Raw genomic sequence first — 17405 nt, forward strand, 5'->3', positions numbered from 1 at the left:
GAGCATCATTACAATATGTCATGTCATTTCTACTAATTTATTAAATTGAGTGAAGTCTCTGATTGCACATATTAAACAGACCAGGTATGTCTACTGAATATTAATATTCCAAAAAATTGGCCAGGTTTTGTTGGTTGTTTTTTTTGCAGGTGAATCGTACTTTGTCTATTGAGTAAGTGGTGACCAAATATCTAAATAGTTGTTTGGCTTCTGTCTATTTTGCTGGGCACATGATGCACTGGAGAGGGTATTTTTAGAGGTCTATTTGTTTCCCCTAAATGTCAGCTAGACATGATTTGATTTTGTTTGTTTTGTAACACACTTGGGGAATTTGGTAAAATTGAAAAATCTAAAGAAGAAATTGAATTTTCCTGCTTTGGATTCTCTTCTTGTGCATGAAAAGGTTAAAATGTGTAGTAACTGCTGCTTGTCATTGCACTAGGTGTGTCACTTGGGTGCCTCCTCAGTTCTTGGCAGTCTGCCTAGAATGTTGCAGGCTGGGAAGAGTGGAAAGCCAACACTGAAGCTTGTTTTTACTTGATGGTAGCTACAGAGGGTGGGGAGATTGTAAATTAGACATTCCCTTTGCTTGCTCCCCTGGGATAATGAACTGCTTATTGTGCTCTTCCTCAAGAAGCTGTGAATGGAAGTTTGTCCCATCTCAAGAATCCAAGAATGGGAATTTGCAGTTCTGCATGGCCACTCGTCTATAGGGAATTCACAGATTCATAGATTCTAAGGACAGAAGGAATCATTGGGATCACTTAGCCTGATCTTCTGTATAAGACAGGCCATAGAACTTCCCCAAAATAATTCCTAGAGTAATTTCCTTTTAGAAAAACATCCAGTCTTGCTATTAAAATTGTAAGTGGTGGAGAATCCACCACAACCCTTGGGAAATTGTTCCAATGATTATTTACCCTCACTGTTTAAAGTTTATGCCTTATTTGCAGTCTGAATTTGTTTAGCTTCAACTTCTGGCCATTGGGTCATGTTGTACTTTTCTCTGCTAAACTGAAGTGACCACTTTTAAATATTTGTTCCCCATGCAGATGCTGTAATCCAGTCACCTCTTTTTTGTCAAGCTAAATAAATTGAGTTTTTTGAGTCTGTCACTATACAGTATATTTTCTAATCCTTTGATCATTCTCATGGCTCTTCTCTGAACTATTCCAATTTTTCAACATCCTTCTTGAATTACAGATTCATTAATTTCAAGACACTTTGCTTTTTTGATGGGCTGCATGGGATGGTCTCTCCAGTTGTCACTCAGATGCAGGAACACAAGAACACTTCAAGCCTTCTTCTGCCAACGATAAATGCACTGAGGCTGCTGTGTTAACAGGGTTGTCATGAAAGAAAGATCAAGTTCTTCAAGTGATTGTCTGCACAGATTCTACTCTTGGTGCACATGTGCCTCATTTGTATGAGATCAGATTCTTATGACTAGCAGTGTCTTTTGGGGCCACACCTGTGCCCTGAGTGCCATCCCGTCTCCCATAGCTGAGAGCAGCGGTTCTCAGACTTCATTGCACTGTGACCCCCTTATCACAGCAAAATTTCTACATGACCCCAGGGGCGGGGAGGAGTCCAAGCCCCGCTGCCCGAGGTGAAGGAGCCAGAGCCTGAGTGCCGTGGGTGTGGGGGAGGAGGCCAGAGCCTGAGTCCCGCCGCCCCGTGTGTGTGTGTGTGTGCGTGCATGCGCACGTGCACTCAGGATTCAGCTTCCGACCCTGGTCCCAGTAAGTCTAATGATGGCCCTGGTGACCCCATTAAAATAGGGTTTTTACCCACTTTTTGTGGTCCTGACCCACAGTTTGAGAACTGCTGGCTGAGAGCGTAAAGGATGGAGCATCCTCAACCAATACTCAGTTCTTTCTTTCCAACTGTGGCTCTGATATGGAACCCCTGCATCCCTTGCTCTCAGGCCCTCTCCGCTTCGAGCCACTTTCAGCTTTTGAGGTCCCTAGCCATAATAAAAATAAAAAATGACGACACATGAAAACAAAATAAGGCACCAGAAAGAGAGTGAGACATAATTTGAATATTTTTTTATTTAACAAATGCTTTTTTAGCCTTTTTCTGTGCAAATGCACTAATTATTGAGGAAAAATGTAGCTTTCTTGCAATGTCACAGTTGATATTAAGCATGGCGAGCCCATTCAAACACCCTTGTCCCACAGTTGAACGGTGATAGCTCTTTACCTGCTTCAGCACGTTGAAGGTGCGTTCACCTGAAGCCACTGATGCAGGCAAAGCGACAAAAATACGCAATGCAATTGTGACACTAGGAAACACCATAGAGAGTCCAAGTTTGAGTATTTCTTGAAGCAGTTCCTTTGGCTTGCAATCCAATTTAAAGTTTGTGGAATATATTCGTTTGAGGAAGATGACCTCCTCACTGAGTTCTTTGGAGATTTTTTTTGTTGTACTGTTGCTGAAATTGTTCAGCTGCAGAAAGTAGATCTTTATTACTCGGTCTGTTGAACTGCCAAAGAAACCCAAAAAGGGTACAAATTAGTCACAGTGACTCAAATTGACGTGTAGGACCTGATTGAATAAAGGCATTGGTGACAAGAAAGACATTGACCCTATAATGCTGCTCGGCATTGGATTCAGTAGGTAAGTTGCGATTACATCAGTGCCTAATACATAAATCATACAATGGGAAAAGATGTGGCAGCAGCAACACTGAACTTGCTCAGAAAATGAGCAGCTAATGTCCCCCGAGAGGAGAGTAAATGGAACACATCTTAAAAGCTCTCAAATGACCCACTCCTGTCCTTTTTACATTTTCAGATGGATGGAGGCCTGCCTTAATGAGGATCTACCTCCCACAACAGAGCTGGAGGAGGGGCTAAGGAATGGAGTCTATCTAGCCAAACTTGGAAACTTTTTCTCCCCCAAGGTGGTGTCTCTGAAGAAAATCTATGACCGGGAACAAACCAGATATAAGGTGAGATCTCTCCGTTCTGGGAACTAGGTTGGCTAGAGAGACCTGAGATAGGAGGGAGACTTCAGGTCATATGGTTGTAGAGGAACTGTCAGTGAATGAGTGAGTAATTGTGGCAAATTTAGACTGAAAAAATGTAAGTTAACTCTTCCTGAACTATAGAATATCAGATGAAGGAAGATCTTTAGTTTTGTCTGAGTTTGTGTGCATATGAGAATCTGAGAAAGCTGGCCTTTGGAAAGCCTTAAATATAACTGGCTGTAAAAAGCTTTCATCATAGTACCTAAGACCTCAGATCCCTGGAAGAGTTTAGCTGTTGTAAGTAGCACTGATCAGATGCATGTCTTAGTAAAGTTCCTTAGTACTCACAGTGGCTGTGATGATTCATATGCTTTTTTCCCTCCCCCTCTTTATTTCAGGCAACTGGTCTCCATTTCCGGCATACTGATAATGTTATTCAGTGGTTGAATGCCATGGCTGAAATCGGCCTCCCTAAGGTAATTTCTGCACTGCAACGCCAGGCTTTGAAAGTTGTGGGATGAATTTGCCAGTACACAGGATTCAATAAACTCTGCCTATCCTATATATCTATATTCTCCTCTTAGTTATCCTATATATCTATGTATAGATAATTCTTAGTTTCCTAGATTTGGTTCTCCTTAGAAATCCTGAAGTTTAAAATATTCCATTCCCATCCCTGTTTGTATGATTGGGAAGCAGTGAATTCCTGCTTCAGTACCATATGCTTAACGCTCATTATTTTGGGTGAGATCTGCAGTACAAAATTTTTATTTTTCATTCTGTTGAGCAGCATGCCTGAGCTACGGTTTGGTCATGGCAATTTTTAGGAATCATCATAGGAAAATCATGGATAAAAGGAGCAACAGTTGTTGGAAGTGGTGGTTTTTCCATCTGTTGTGGAGAAGTGGTGGATTCTCTGTCTCCTGAAGTATTCAAATCAAGTCTTCTGGAAAGATGCTTTAGTTAAACACAAATTATTGGCCTAAGAACAGGGGTAACTGGGTGGAATTCTATGACCTGTGTTATACAAGAGGTCAGACTAAATGATCACCATGGTCCCTTCTGGCCTTAAAATCTATAAATCTTTGGGAACATTGTACTGAAAGTCAAACCATGAGCGTAGATTTATACGCAAAACAACTTTTCCTCATGCTTTTATTACATGTAACAGGAACAGTCCATGTGTTTAATCACACAAGGGTCACTATTGTATACCTCAACCTGCTGTCTGCATTTAAAAAAAATACTCACTTGAAAATGTTAATTTTAGAATTTTGTCAAAATTTTCCACCCAACTCTCTCCTGACTTATCAGCTGTGCTATGCATGAACTCTTGGTGATCTAGAGGAGCAGATTGAGCAGCAGGAAGTATAGGAATGGGCTCTGGGGGAGAGATGGTGCTCTGGGTGAGAAGAGAGAGAATGTGGGGGACAGGTGGAGAGAAAGGGACTTGGGTCAGGCAAGAGGGCTTGAGTAAGGCATTGAGGAAATGGAGGGAATATATCAGCAATATGTTGACTACTTGTGGAATACTGTGTCCAGTTGTGGTGCCCACAATTCAAGAAGAATGCTGATAAATTGGAGAGTGTTGAGAGAAGACCCACAAGAATGATTAAAGGATTAGAAAACATGCCTTATAATGATAGATTCAAGGTGCTCAGTCTGTTTAGCTTAATAAAATAAATAGAAGGCTGAGGAGTGATTTGATTTACAGTCTATAAGTATCCACAGGGAGAACAAGTATTTAATAATCTCTTATCTGGCAGAGAAAGGTCTAACATTCAATGGCTGGAAGTTGAAGCTAGATAAATTCAGACTACAAATAAGGCATAATTTTTTTTAACAGCAAGAGTAATTAGCCATTGGAACAATTTGCCAGGGGTCATGATGGTTTCTCCATTACTGACCATTTTAAATCAAGATTGGGTGTGCTCATAGGAGGTCAGACTGTCATAATGGTCTATTCTGGCCTTAAAATCTATGTAGTGACATCTTCCACATTAACCCTTTAAGGGGCCTGACTTTCAAAAGAGCTCTGGATCTGAGAATGTGATAATAGAAACCGCTGGGGATGAACAATTAAAAATATGGCCCCCAAAGTTTGTTGAAAAATATGGCCTCGGGTGCCTTGCAGCACAACACTATCTTTACCACTCTCCTTAGGCCACTCACACATAGTCCCCTTCTGCCCATCCAGTCCAAACAAAATCCTCTTCCCCAACCCCTCATGTAAATATCCCTGCTCATCTCTTGGCTCCCTCAGCATCTCCAACCCATTTCCCCAGATACACCACACAGTGTGTCTGTGGGGAGCCAGTGTGGGGTGGTCATGTAAAAGGGGCATGGGGTTGAGCAGGGGTGTGGATGTGAGAGTACATGTAAGGGAAGTGGGGAACAGGTTTCATGGTAGACGCATGGGAGAAATGTGGAGCTCTGTTGTGCTCCATGAATTACCTATCTCATAACTGGGCTGGAGCAGTTTTAGGATTGCCAGAATCCTTCCTACTTGGATGGCTAGAGTGGGGTATCATTCTGATGGTTAACTTTGTTTATATTCAGATTTTCTACCCAGAAACTACTGACATCTATGATCGGAAGAACATGCCACGCTGCATCTATTGTATCCATGCACTCAGGTAATGTGTGTTAGGCAGGAGGCTGAATTGTGAGTGAATGAATTGTGAATGCATGAAGGCTACCTAGAAATCTGAAGTCTGTGGGAGTGCGAATGCATTCTGATTCAGAGTTGGTGGGGGTGAATGTACTGTGGGCTTAAAGGAAGGTCTGCAGCTTCCAGGAGTGGCATCTATGAAATTATGAATGCATTGATGTTTCCAGGGATAAGTGCTATGCATGTTTAAGAGTGAGTGAGATCACCAGCCATTGGAGGCAGCATATATATCTTAGGATTCCTAAGCCTTAGAGATGGGGTGTGTACAGCTGTGAATCTCCTTCCTTGGGGACTGTGTGTTTACGTGCATATTTTGTGAATCATGGTTTCCAGAGGCAAGCAGTGTACTCAGAGCTTTCTGAAGATGTGTGCAGTATAGAGTGCCCTACCCCAGGGAGGCATATGTAGTAGGTTCCACTTAATAGCGACCTGGATATAAACAACTTACAGTTAATAGCAACGTTTTGCTGGGAACCAATCCCACCCCATTGACTTTCATATTAATGGGATCCGGATATTGGCAACACCATGCCACTTATTCACAAGGTCTTTTGGAAGAAAGGTTCTACTTGTAGGCAGGTTTGTGGGGCTGCAGCCCCAGAAAGAAGCACTAGAATGTGCTGAGCACCCCTGCAGGCAGGTCTGTGGGACTACAGCCAGAGAAGAAAGTGCTGGGACCTGTCTTCCCTGGCTGCAGCCCCACAAACCTGCCTGTGGCCAGTACTTAGCCTGTCCCAGTGCTTCTCTCTGGGGTTGTAGCCATGGAAGCCTGCCTGCACAGGAGGTAGGGGGCTGGGAGGGGAGAGGAGACTGTCATCAAAGCAATAGTGGAGGGTGGGGAGGAGGCAGCAGTCTGGAAAACCTGCCTTTGCACAGGCTCTGCACAGGAGGTAAGAGGCTGTGGGTTGGAAGGAGAGGGGAGGGAAGGCTGTGAGCAGAGCAGTAGCTGGAGTGAGAGGAGCAATAGTCCCGATGCTGGAACTGCATGGTACCTCTCCCTGTGCTCCTCTGGGAGACTCCTGGGAGACTCCTCTGGGAGACTCTGCATACGGAAGGAATTGCTGTGATGTGTGGAGAATGCGGGGAAAGGTATCATGCAGCTCTGTGGGCCCTCAGAGCCCCCACTCCCCTTGGAAAGTCCTGGCATCCAGACTGCAGCCTCCATCCCTGCTGCTGTCCTGCCCGCAGCCAGGTTTGCAAGGCTGCAGCCAGGGAAGTGAAGTTCTGGCACTTCCTTCTCTGGCTGCCGTCTCACAAACCTACCTTCCACTTATTAGCAGCTGCTGGATAATAGCAACTTTTTGTTGGCTACCAAGGGGTTGCTCAATAAGTGGAATCTACAGTATTTGTGTGTCCATAAAAGGCAGTCGAGATAGTATTATATTATGTATTGTCCTGCCACCAGATCAGGAATGGACACTAATAACAACTGGTCATGAGGATGAAATCCCAAACATAGTGTGAAGCGCTGTCCTGGGTGTGCTTTAAAGGGTTGCTCTTCCCACCCCCACCCTCACTTTGGCCACACTTGCATAGCTTGTCACGCTAATAAAATCTCACTGAATTGAAAATTTTAAAGGGTCTGAACATACTGTGGGTGTTCAGAAGCATGAGTATGCACATGCCCTACTCTCTCTCATATGATGTATGTTTACTTCTATAATGGTTCTAGATTTTCACTGTTGTGTGCACTGTCTGAATCTGTATCTAGAGCTGCAGTGTGAGAGGCAGAAGGGAAAGTGACAACACTAATTTTCACCTACTAATGAACTATGAATTTCAGTTTATGTCTGAAGAGAATAGGTTCAGGCTTGTTTGTTCAGCTGAGCAGCAGGTAGAGAGTAAGGTGAGGTTGGCCTTTTGTGTGCAGCATGTTTATTTTTAGGATAAATCAGGGAGGCTTTTGGGGGCTTTGTGAAAAGCCATGTAAAGCTTTAAAATCCTTTCAGAGGCTCCGAGGGATAATCTCTCACCTCTCGAGGTAACTAGAAAGATCCATCTGGCTGTGCTAGCTACTTCTGTCTTTGCCTCATTAGTGTGTGTTGAAGTGGATAGTTTTGCTGCCGCTTCATGCTCCAGAGAGACAGAGCATTGCATTGCAGTGACTTAGTCTTTCCTGATTAAACCAGTTTGGATGCAGGTTTCCAATCTGATGGCAGACAAATATTTAGTGGGCTTCACATGAAGAATGCTCCTTAAGACATTTCTGTGTATAGAGCACTGAGCCATATCAGTTTTGGTCTCCATCTTATGCTTACTCAGTTTTAGTCCTCAAGAAGGAGCTTGTTCTTTTGCTTCTGATCCTTTGGCAGGGTGAAATCTGAGGATGAAACATCCAAATAGATTGCAAATAGCTGAACATCAACAGAAGTTTCAAGCTGTTGTAGAATCAGATTCTTTGTAGAAGTGAACCTGCTTTCAACTCAGTTCCCAACATTTAGTATAACTTGTGGTCAGGAACACTTGGCATTGTGTGATGGCCAATTATGGAACTGTGTAGCTTATGCTCCTTTGACCAGTATGAAAGGAATTTGGGTCATTATTAGTGGTGAAGTTGCTCCTTACTGGCAGCTTCACGATAGCTGCTGCAGTTATTCTTTGAGTAGTTGGACTCAGCTGGCAGATGTTCACATCTCCTTGTCAGTCTGGTCCTCTTTGCCAGTGATGTGTAAATCAGAATCCAGATATTCAGAATGAGTCAGGTTTTTGCTGAAATATAAATAATGGGCAACATAGAGGTCTCCAAGAGTAAAGACTTGTCTATGCGGGGACACTCAGGAAAGTTAATTTGAATTAACTAAAAGTGTGAATTTAAAATGGATAAGTTAAATTGCATTAAACCCTGGTGTTGACGCTTATATTCAGAATTAGAGTGGCCTTAATTCAATTTAGCTTACTTCACTTTGCAATCTCAACCCTATAGGCACCAGCACACCTTGCAGTTACCTAGTGCAGTAAGGAATATACAAATGTTCTTTACCACCCTAGGTAGCTGCATGGTGTGTTTGTGACTGTAGGGTTTAGCTCTGTGCTGATAACCAACAGAATAAAGCAAATCTTTGGTAGGAAGTTACCCAGATGTGCAACCAGATGTCTGCTGATCAGAAGGGAACTTTTAAATCCAGAGCTCCTAAACCATATGGATCTTTCTTTCTGGGGAGGGGCTTATTCTTTTTTCATGGTGACATTCCTTCATACACAAACGCTTCACTGGGAGAATCAATCACCATCACAATTGAAAAGGCAGGTTTTAACCATCTAGAAATCTTTCCACTTAGCCTAATGTCTATATCTCCCTTAATTTACTTGTGAGTGGGGTAAAGACCACAAGGAGTAATTAGTGCTAATTATTCCTGCATTATGTTTCCTAGTCTGTACCTGTTTAAACTGGGACTGGCCCCTCAGATTCAAGATTTATATGGAAAGGTGGACTTCACAGGTATGGAGATTTCTTGCTTTTCTGAGATTTAGATGTTTATGAATTTGCATGCCCTGTTTACTCACTCCAGTAGATGCTGTACATAATGGATGAAAGGGGATTAATGCCCAAAGGCAGCCAGGGTTGTAACTGCATTTGTGTTTAATGGGTGCGGGATTCTTCCCATACAAGTTGGGGAAGGAGACTTTTAGGAGAAAGTTTTATTCTGAATTCTTTAGTTACTGGCTCTGTTAACAGTAGTATGTCTCCACTGTCTCTCCCTCCCCTTCCCTTGGCTTTAGTCTTTTTCCTTCCAGTGCACCAGCTGCAGAAGAAAACAAACTTTTGTAGGATGTTGTATATGTACTTTCTTTGCCCTGCTGGCAGCCATACTTTGAGACATGCAAGAATCACACAATCTGTTTCAAACCTGTGTCATTAAGAGCACAAAACTATGTAGTGAGACAGATTTCTATGAGGCCCTCCCATTTGAATCATTGGAACAAATATAGGAGAGTTTTGTCTCTTCTCAGACTGCATGCACAAAGTATTTGTGAAAGGGCAATTTACAATCTATTGTAGCTGTTCCAATTTTTCTGCAGCAATAGCTGGTCTTAGGGCTGATTCTGAATGTTCTGCCTACATTACATCTTTTTCCTCTGTGTTTCAGAGGAGGAGATCAGTAACATGAGGAGTGAGCTGGAGAAGTATGGAATTCAGATGCCTGCCTTCAGCAAGATTGGAGGAATTTTAGCTAATGAACTCTCTGTGGATGAAGCAGCGTGTAAGAGGAAATGGATTTTCATCCTCTGTGACCGTTTAAATGGCCAGATTGGATAGAAAGTGCATGTTATAATCTAGCTCTAATAGTCCCTATTGTTTAAGTCAACACAGGCCTTTTATGGCCAAGATATTTTTGTTAGAAAATCTGAATTTGATTTGGTCAAAATCAAACGGCGATATCAGGAAATAAGGTACTACCTGTGTCAAAAATACAAAGTCTTACTTACAGTTTATATACTGATAATTCTTGCAACAATGTCAAAGACCTAGTCAGCTGTTTTCTTCTTTCCCAGATAAGCCTTTAATTTATTACAGGGCAGAGCAGTCATCTTTGCAGTTAACAGGGAACCTGTGATTTGTTTTTCAGTGCATGCTGCTGTTATTGCCATTAATGAAGCAATTGACCGCCAAGTTCCGTCTGACACCCTGATGGCAATGAAAAACTCCAATGCCATGTTGGTGAATCTTGATGAACTCCTGGCATCAATCTATCAGGACACATTGTACCGGGCAAAGAAGGACAAGATGGAGAATGCCAAAAATAGGGTAAAAATCAATGTTCCTGTCTAGTTACGAATTCATGTTCATTGTGTCGAGTTCATGATGTCACCAGAGGAGATTGCACATAGAATCCAGTGAAAACATATTGTTCAGTCTTTTGTGTAAGATGTTAGGCCAGATTTATCCTTAGTGAAATTCCACTGTAGTCTCCAGGGATTCATTTGATGTATTATGAGATGGAAGAAAGCAGACATTATAGTGTTAAATCTGATTTGTAATTGAATCTCTTACACACAGATTCCCAAGGAATATGCATGGTGGAAGAACATAGAGGAGATGTCTTATTCTAGACATCAGTAAAGCCTGTCCTATTTTTATAGAATTTTTGAGTCTTTCTAATGTATATATGAAACAAACCCACCATCCCACAAAGTTTGAACTAGTTCTAGAATTTCACCTAGACTAAACTTGCTTCGTGAATCTGCAAGTCTACCTAGGCTGTGAGTAATCCTACTGTATGGAGGCTGATATTTACAAGCACTACACATCCAAGTCTAAACACTGTGGTCCCAAAAGCTTGTGAGCATATGGTATGTTACTTTGTAAATTAATCTGTTTACAGAATTCTACCCAAACTATCTGTCTGCTGCTCTCTGCCACAGTGATAGGCAAATTAGCAATACTTAGATATGTGGCCTGTTCTGGAATATCATATCTATTTATTTGGTTTGGAACACTTCCAGTTTGAGAACCTGTATGTGTCTGCCTAACTGGATCTACTGCATCATATGTCCTGGAATTCCTTCTGTGTGCCCACACAGAGCTGTTAAATGAAATCATCCCGTCTTATGTATTGTGTGTCCTTCTCTGTTTGCCGGAGATCTATACTCTGTGTGTATGGGCGCGCCTAGGAATATTCACTTCTAGGATTCCCTTTTATGTGTGTGTAGTTGTTGCTGACCTGTTGTGCAGTGGGTTAGAACTTCATGTGGGTGTACTTTAGAATCATAGAAGAATCTTAGTAGGTTAGGGTTGGAAGGGACCTCAGGAGGTCATCTAGTCCAACCCCCTGCTTGAAGCAGGACCAGTCCCCAATTTTTACCCCAGATCCCTAAATGGCCCCCTAAAGGATTGAACTCACAATGCTCGGTTTAGCAGGCCAATGCTCAAACCACTGAGCTATTCCCCCCCCCACCATTAGTGAACATTAGTTATGTTCACTGCCCTTTCTGTTGGAGGACTGTAAGAGGCCTGTAAACAACACACCACAAAGTCTGCTCTAGAGTTGCATTGATGATAATTTTGTTTCATTGTCAGACTGCCTCTGAGAATTCAGAGAGAGAGAGGGATGTGTACGAAGAGCTGCTGACTCAAGCTGAAATTCAGGGCAATGTCAACAAAGTCAATAGTAAGTTTCCCACTGAACTAATAGGCCTGGATAAAGAGTATTCAGACTTGTGTGGCTCCTTTACTCCTCCTTCCATCCCTGCACTTTGAACTAAGTGAGTAGCTCTCCTTGCTATATTTGTTCATAGTATTTCTCAATTTTGAATTCATCCTGCCCCTTGTCCCACCCCTGGCCCCTTAAAGAAGTGAAGGGTCCCCATTAAACTCTGTGCCCTGAGTATTACATACCATTTTCATCTCTTTTCTCTTGTTAAAGTCCCTCCTGAGAGATTCTGGAGTCTGACCTGGAGACTTCCAGGCCTAAACCATCAGTCAGTAGTGTTCAGGAAGAGATGCCTTCTGAGGCCTCTGCTATAGAAGCCTAATGATCACTACATTCAGCTTTTGACCCTTACTTTACTTTGCTCTGCTCTCTCCCTAGCACATTCAGCCCTATCAAAGGTAGATCTGGCTTTGGAACAGGGAGATGCATTAGCATTATTTGAAGTTTTGACATCACCAGCCCTGGGGCTTCGAGGATTACAGCGAGAAAATTGTGACTGGTATCTCAAGCAGCTCTTGAGTGACAGACAGCAGAAACAGGAGGTATGGAAAAGCATATGTAATCATTGTGAAAGTATTTATAATACCACAAACCATCACACATTAATCATATGGGATGATCACAAAACTCCCATATGAGAGTTAATGTTACTTTGGAAAACTTTAATTTTGTTGAGTTTTTTGTATTTAAAAAGTAAACTTAATATTCCAATAGCATACCACATGTGCAAGAAACACTGTGATTGTGTACGTATAATGGAATACTTGATGGTATGGTGTAAAGGCTTTATCAGTGTGAGTTTGAAACGGCGGCATTACTCAGGAATGATAAATGTCACAACTTAAAGGCTGATATTTTAGGGTCTTGAAGGGTTGGGAGTGAATCCTAGGGACCCACTACAATATTGGGAAACTCTTCTATACAGTAATTTAAAGTTTGCAGATTTCAAAATAATCATATTTTTGAATATGGAAAAGCAGTGCCTAATCCAAGACTGAATCTTGCTCATTCTGGACCTTGGACAGGTGTGATTGAGGGGGAGAGTCCACCTTTGGGAATATGGAAAGGAAGTATTTTTGTGACAGGTTTGAAGCTGCACAGGGTCTGGAACATTAGTATAGTGAAGAGTGCATGATAAATGTATTTATCACTTAGCTGTCATCACAGCATAGGAGAAGAGTGCATATAAAGTGTGTGTATGTAACTATAATAATATGAATGTAAAATATAAATAAATACATAATGCATATATGTATATAATGTTTTATGCCCTCTTACTTTACTATGTTCAGTGCGCAAGTACTTTATTGTAAATATCTATGATACAGATAAGCATATGATATTTTTCCTTATAGATAATCTTTCTGTAGTTAAGGTTGAAGTTATCTTCTTATTTTAAGCCTAACCTTCAGTGAATTTTGCATGTATATTGTATATGAATGCTGTTTATAGAATGCATTAGTGTAGATTTCTAAACTTAGTAGGGCCTCAAAGTATATTAGTTTATGTAATATTTGTATGCATATTATTACAGAGAACTGCAATAGTGGAGGGGATGATTATTACTACTGTATATTTTTAATAATTTGTCTTTTACAAGGTCTAACATGATAAAGAAGTAGGATACCAAGTACATTCAGAGCCAGGAATAAAGGCAACAATTCAGTTTATACAACCTGAGAATAAAGCTCTGACATTTTTGAAGTCCATGAGCCCACAAACATTAAGAAGATAAAGATCATTATTACATTGCATAATTTTGGTTGAATCCATTGGCAACCCTCCTAAAATTGTTGAACTGTCATAGGTCTTATGGAGGGTCAACACGTTTTCTTCTTGAAGATTGATTTATTCATAATGCTCTTCACTATAGCATTTGAGTGTCTCATAGACATTAACCTATCCTCTGCCCTTAGGAGGTAGGAAAGTATTATCCCAATTTTACAGATTAAGCACTGGGTGATTTCTTGTAGGCATCCCAGCAGAAGTAGATTTTGAGGAGGGATTTGAAGGAGGACAGGGTAGTAACCTTTCAGATCTGCTCATTGAGAGCATGGAATTCCATGCATAAAGGGGCATTATGAAAGAAAAAGCAAATATGTTTCTGGGAAGAGGAGACAAGTGGGTGATCAAGACTGCCACCATTGGTGGAGTGGAGGGGGAGGAGTGGTGTTTTAAGAATGTGTGTCTTTGTGAGGGTGAGAGGTGTTTTCCCCCGGGATAGTCTGTTCTTTTCCACTTGTCCCTTCAATATGGCGCTCTTGTGGTTCAGGCTGTAGTGTCATGGAGAAGGCAGCTGGTTGCACAGGATTGTGCTCTAGATCCCAGGGGACTGTTGCTAGCTTTAATTCCAAAAAAGGGTTTACCATCCACAGCTGCTGCTGTTGGTGTTTTGGACTAACAGACCTGGATGGGCAGAGGGCTTATTGACCTGTGAAAGGAGACTCTGCCTTGGCAGAGTTTGTTGTTCAGGGTTTCCAGGAGATTCATAAATTTTGGGAAGCTATTCAACACTAGAAAGAACCTCTTAGTGAAGTAAGTAGAGACTTCTTTGCAGATATTGAAGGAAACTGAGGTTATGTCTACACTGCAGAGACTGTACTAGCCTAGCTATGTCAGAATAGCTATGCTGGCACAACCCCATAATGTAGATACAGCTACATTGATGGAATAGGTTTCTCCATTGGTGTAGGAACATAACCTTCCTGAACAACACTAGCTACATTGATGGAAGCATTCTTCCGTCGACTTAGCTCCACCTACACTGGGGTTAGGTTGTCTTAGCTGTCTTGGTCAGGGGTGCATTTTTTTCTCACCCCGACCGACATAGTTATGTCGACCTAACTTTTAAGTGTAGACCAAGCCTGAGACTGCTCCATGTTCTTTCTGTCCCATGTCTATCTCACAGATCTCTTGTCCTGAAGAAGGAAAGGAAATACTTCTTGTCACAGAGTGGGCTTGCCTTCTAAGGCAGTGGGACTACCTGTTCCTAATGATCTGCCTGCTCACATGATGGGTTTTGAGGCTTTCTATAATAGAGAAGAGCCTGCTTAACTTGGTAGGGGAAGAGACCTGCAAGAGAACTAGGATCAGGGAGAGACATGTAGAAGAGTTTTCCTGCTCCTGACAATAGAGCCAGATGGAGGCAGAGAGTGCTAGGAGGCTCTCTGAAGTGGGCCAAAGGAAAACAGAGAGAGAGAGAGACACATGCACAAACACAAGGAGCCAAGGAAGGGGCTGTGGAAAAGGCCTACAGGCAGGTGGAGGTAAAAACTGGTTGAGGGAGTTGAAGCAAGGGGTCTGAGAAGGTGAACCTCTGCTGCTTGTACAGTGTGTCTGAGCAGGAACTCAGAGTAGAAGGAGGGCTGAACCCCTACAGGCTTATTGAGGAAGGTGATGTGAAATCTTTCTCCCCCCAACATAAGGAGTGGAAGAATTTTTGAGCCTGGAGTTGGGTTGATGATCCAGCCTGAGATTGTTGAATGATTGTTTTGGACTCTTTGTTTACTGTGGGAAAAGGGGATGGGTTTATGATTTGGCGAGAGGCCAGTAAGAAGCACTGGAGTTGGCCTAGCCAAGAGTGGGAGATTGAAATGCCTTCAGCCAGAAGAGGGGAAACTGAGGCTCAGAGCACTAGGTACCAAGGTAATCGTGTCACATGCATTTTCACAAGCCAGCATTCAGATGGATGACTAGCTTCATGAGTGCCCAGTAATTCCCAATTTGAGATATCTGACAGTGATATTGAAAGGTCTTTAGCCTTTGCAGCAACCTCCAAGTAATATAGAATTGTTCTTCAAGTATGTGTCAGTTTGGATCCCACTCTAAGGTACATGTGTGCATGTGAGATCAGAATCTTTTAATAGCACTGTTGGGCTGTGCCTGCGCAATGTATGTCCTTGTGCCTTTGCACCCGAGGGATAAAGGGCAGAGCAGCCATAGGTGTTCCTCAGCGCTCTCACTGCTGGTGGACGCAAGATGGAACAAGTGGTGTCTTCATGCTACCCCTTAGCTGAATCTTTTTCTTGCAGATTAATTAGTTAGATAGGGTTAATTCCCTATCTATGTTTTATGTTTCCTCCTTTTTTATTTAATTGTGTTATAAACCCAAACAGATTTAAATTTAAATTTTCCTTGGCACCCCTATCTGGGCCAAAAATGGTGGATTCAAAGCCCTTGGGCTTCGAAGCATAGCCATCCTGCAACAGACTTATGCCATTAGCAGATGGCCACGGCCACTGTCTTTTTTTTTTTTTTTTTGGTCTCAGTGAGAGCCATGTGCTAGATAGTTGCTTGGTTTGCCATTTCTTTTCTATTGGAACACTCATCTGAAGTTATATCCCTTGGAACAACCAGTGAGAGAGAGTATAGACCCTGAAGAGCGAGGATTGACTTCGTAGATGGATCTAGTCTCTTCTAGGTCCCAGTCAGCCAATGCCTCTGCTGGCTGGCACACAGGGCCTACTGTGTTGGTACCTGCAAAAATTGCACAGCACCATCAGGAAAGGATTCAGGACCATCAAAGACCATTTCGGCATGGATTCCCACCTCAGCACTGAAAACTGGTATGGCTTCCTTGTTGAGGCAAGACTGAAGACTGGAATAGACATAGTTTCCTGCATTGATTCCCCCTCTTCCCATAGAGACTCAACCCTGCATACTTCTTGAACACGTCAGCTTGCATGTGTATGACAACGCTAGCCAGATTTCACTTGTGTCCATTACAGGACTGGCTAAGATCAGTGTATCATCTCACCATCAAATGATCATGTGAGTTGTGGTCCCAGCTCACATTCTGTAGCTGCTGAACTGGTGGTCAGACCCCAAGAATATTTGGAAAAGGGTACATTTCTCTATACTTCCACCTACAAAGACACTGATCAGAGATGCATCAGGCACAGGTTGGGGCACACACCTGGACCACTTCCAGATACAAGGAACTTGAAACCCAAAAGACATGACTCTGAACATCAGTATTCTAGAATTATGAGCAATCAGACTAATTTACATGTCACTCCAACCTGTTCCATGTTCCACTGTGCAGATTTTCACAGACAACACATTTGCAAATGTTTTATATAAACAAGGAAGCACCTGCTCATCACATGTCAGGAGGCTATCAAGATATGGACATTATGTCAAAATAGGGTAACTCCAATACACTTCATCTCCAGGAGCCTCAACAGTTTAGCAGACTTCCTAAGCAGACAATCCATCATTAGCCACAAGTTGTCTCTGAAGAGCTCCATCATTACATCAGTATTTCACCAAAAGGAAAATCCTGTTATTGACTTGTTTACCTCCAGAGATGACAAAGTGTCCAGTTGTTTGATTCGAGGGGCATGAACCCAGCTTCCTTCTACGAGGCCTTTCTCATATTGTAGAAGTGAGGTCTCATGTATGCATTTCCATGGATTCCATTGATTCTCAGGGTGATAAGCGAAAATAGGCAGGAGGCAGTCATGCTAATCCTGAAGCTCCATATTGGCTGAGGCAGTTCTGATTAACAGATCTCAGGATGTCTATTTAGCCTCCTGTAACACTTCCAGACTCTCCAGATATCAAGGTCAAATTCATCTAGACAGTTGCCACATCTGACAGTCTGGCT

General features: G+C 42.3%; 1 protein-coding gene across 2 annotated transcripts in view; it reads left to right on the forward strand.

Annotated features, from left to right (window-relative positions):
- The window catches only part of IQGAP1 (IQ motif containing GTPase activating protein 1), a 179893-nt gene that overhangs the window by 50085 nt on the left and 112403 nt on the right, over positions 1-17405 (forward strand). Inside the window, exons 1-9 of one of the 2 annotated variants that reach the window (XM_073304653.1) lie at positions 1169-2622; positions 2800-2956; positions 3373-3450; positions 5534-5610; positions 9017-9084; positions 9734-9847; positions 10214-10392; positions 11665-11755; positions 12176-12339. In XM_073304653.1, the coding sequence (XP_073160754.1) occupies positions 2597-2622; positions 2800-2956; positions 3373-3450; positions 5534-5610; positions 9017-9084; positions 9734-9847; positions 10214-10392; positions 11665-11755; positions 12176-12339 (954 nt within the window). In that variant the 5' untranslated portion in view covers positions 1169-2596. Of the gene's footprint in view, positions 1-1168; positions 2623-2799; positions 2957-3372; positions 3451-5533; positions 5611-9016; positions 9085-9733; positions 9848-10213; positions 10393-11664; positions 11756-12175; positions 12340-17405 lie in introns of those variants that run through there. The other variant, XM_073304652.1, reaches the window with a different exon arrangement.

Source organism: Lepidochelys kempii, chromosome 10 (assembly GCF_965140265.1).
Source record: "Lepidochelys kempii isolate rLepKem1 chromosome 10, rLepKem1.hap2, whole genome shotgun sequence".
Lineage (NCBI taxonomy): Eukaryota > Metazoa > Chordata > Testudines > Cheloniidae > Lepidochelys > Lepidochelys kempii.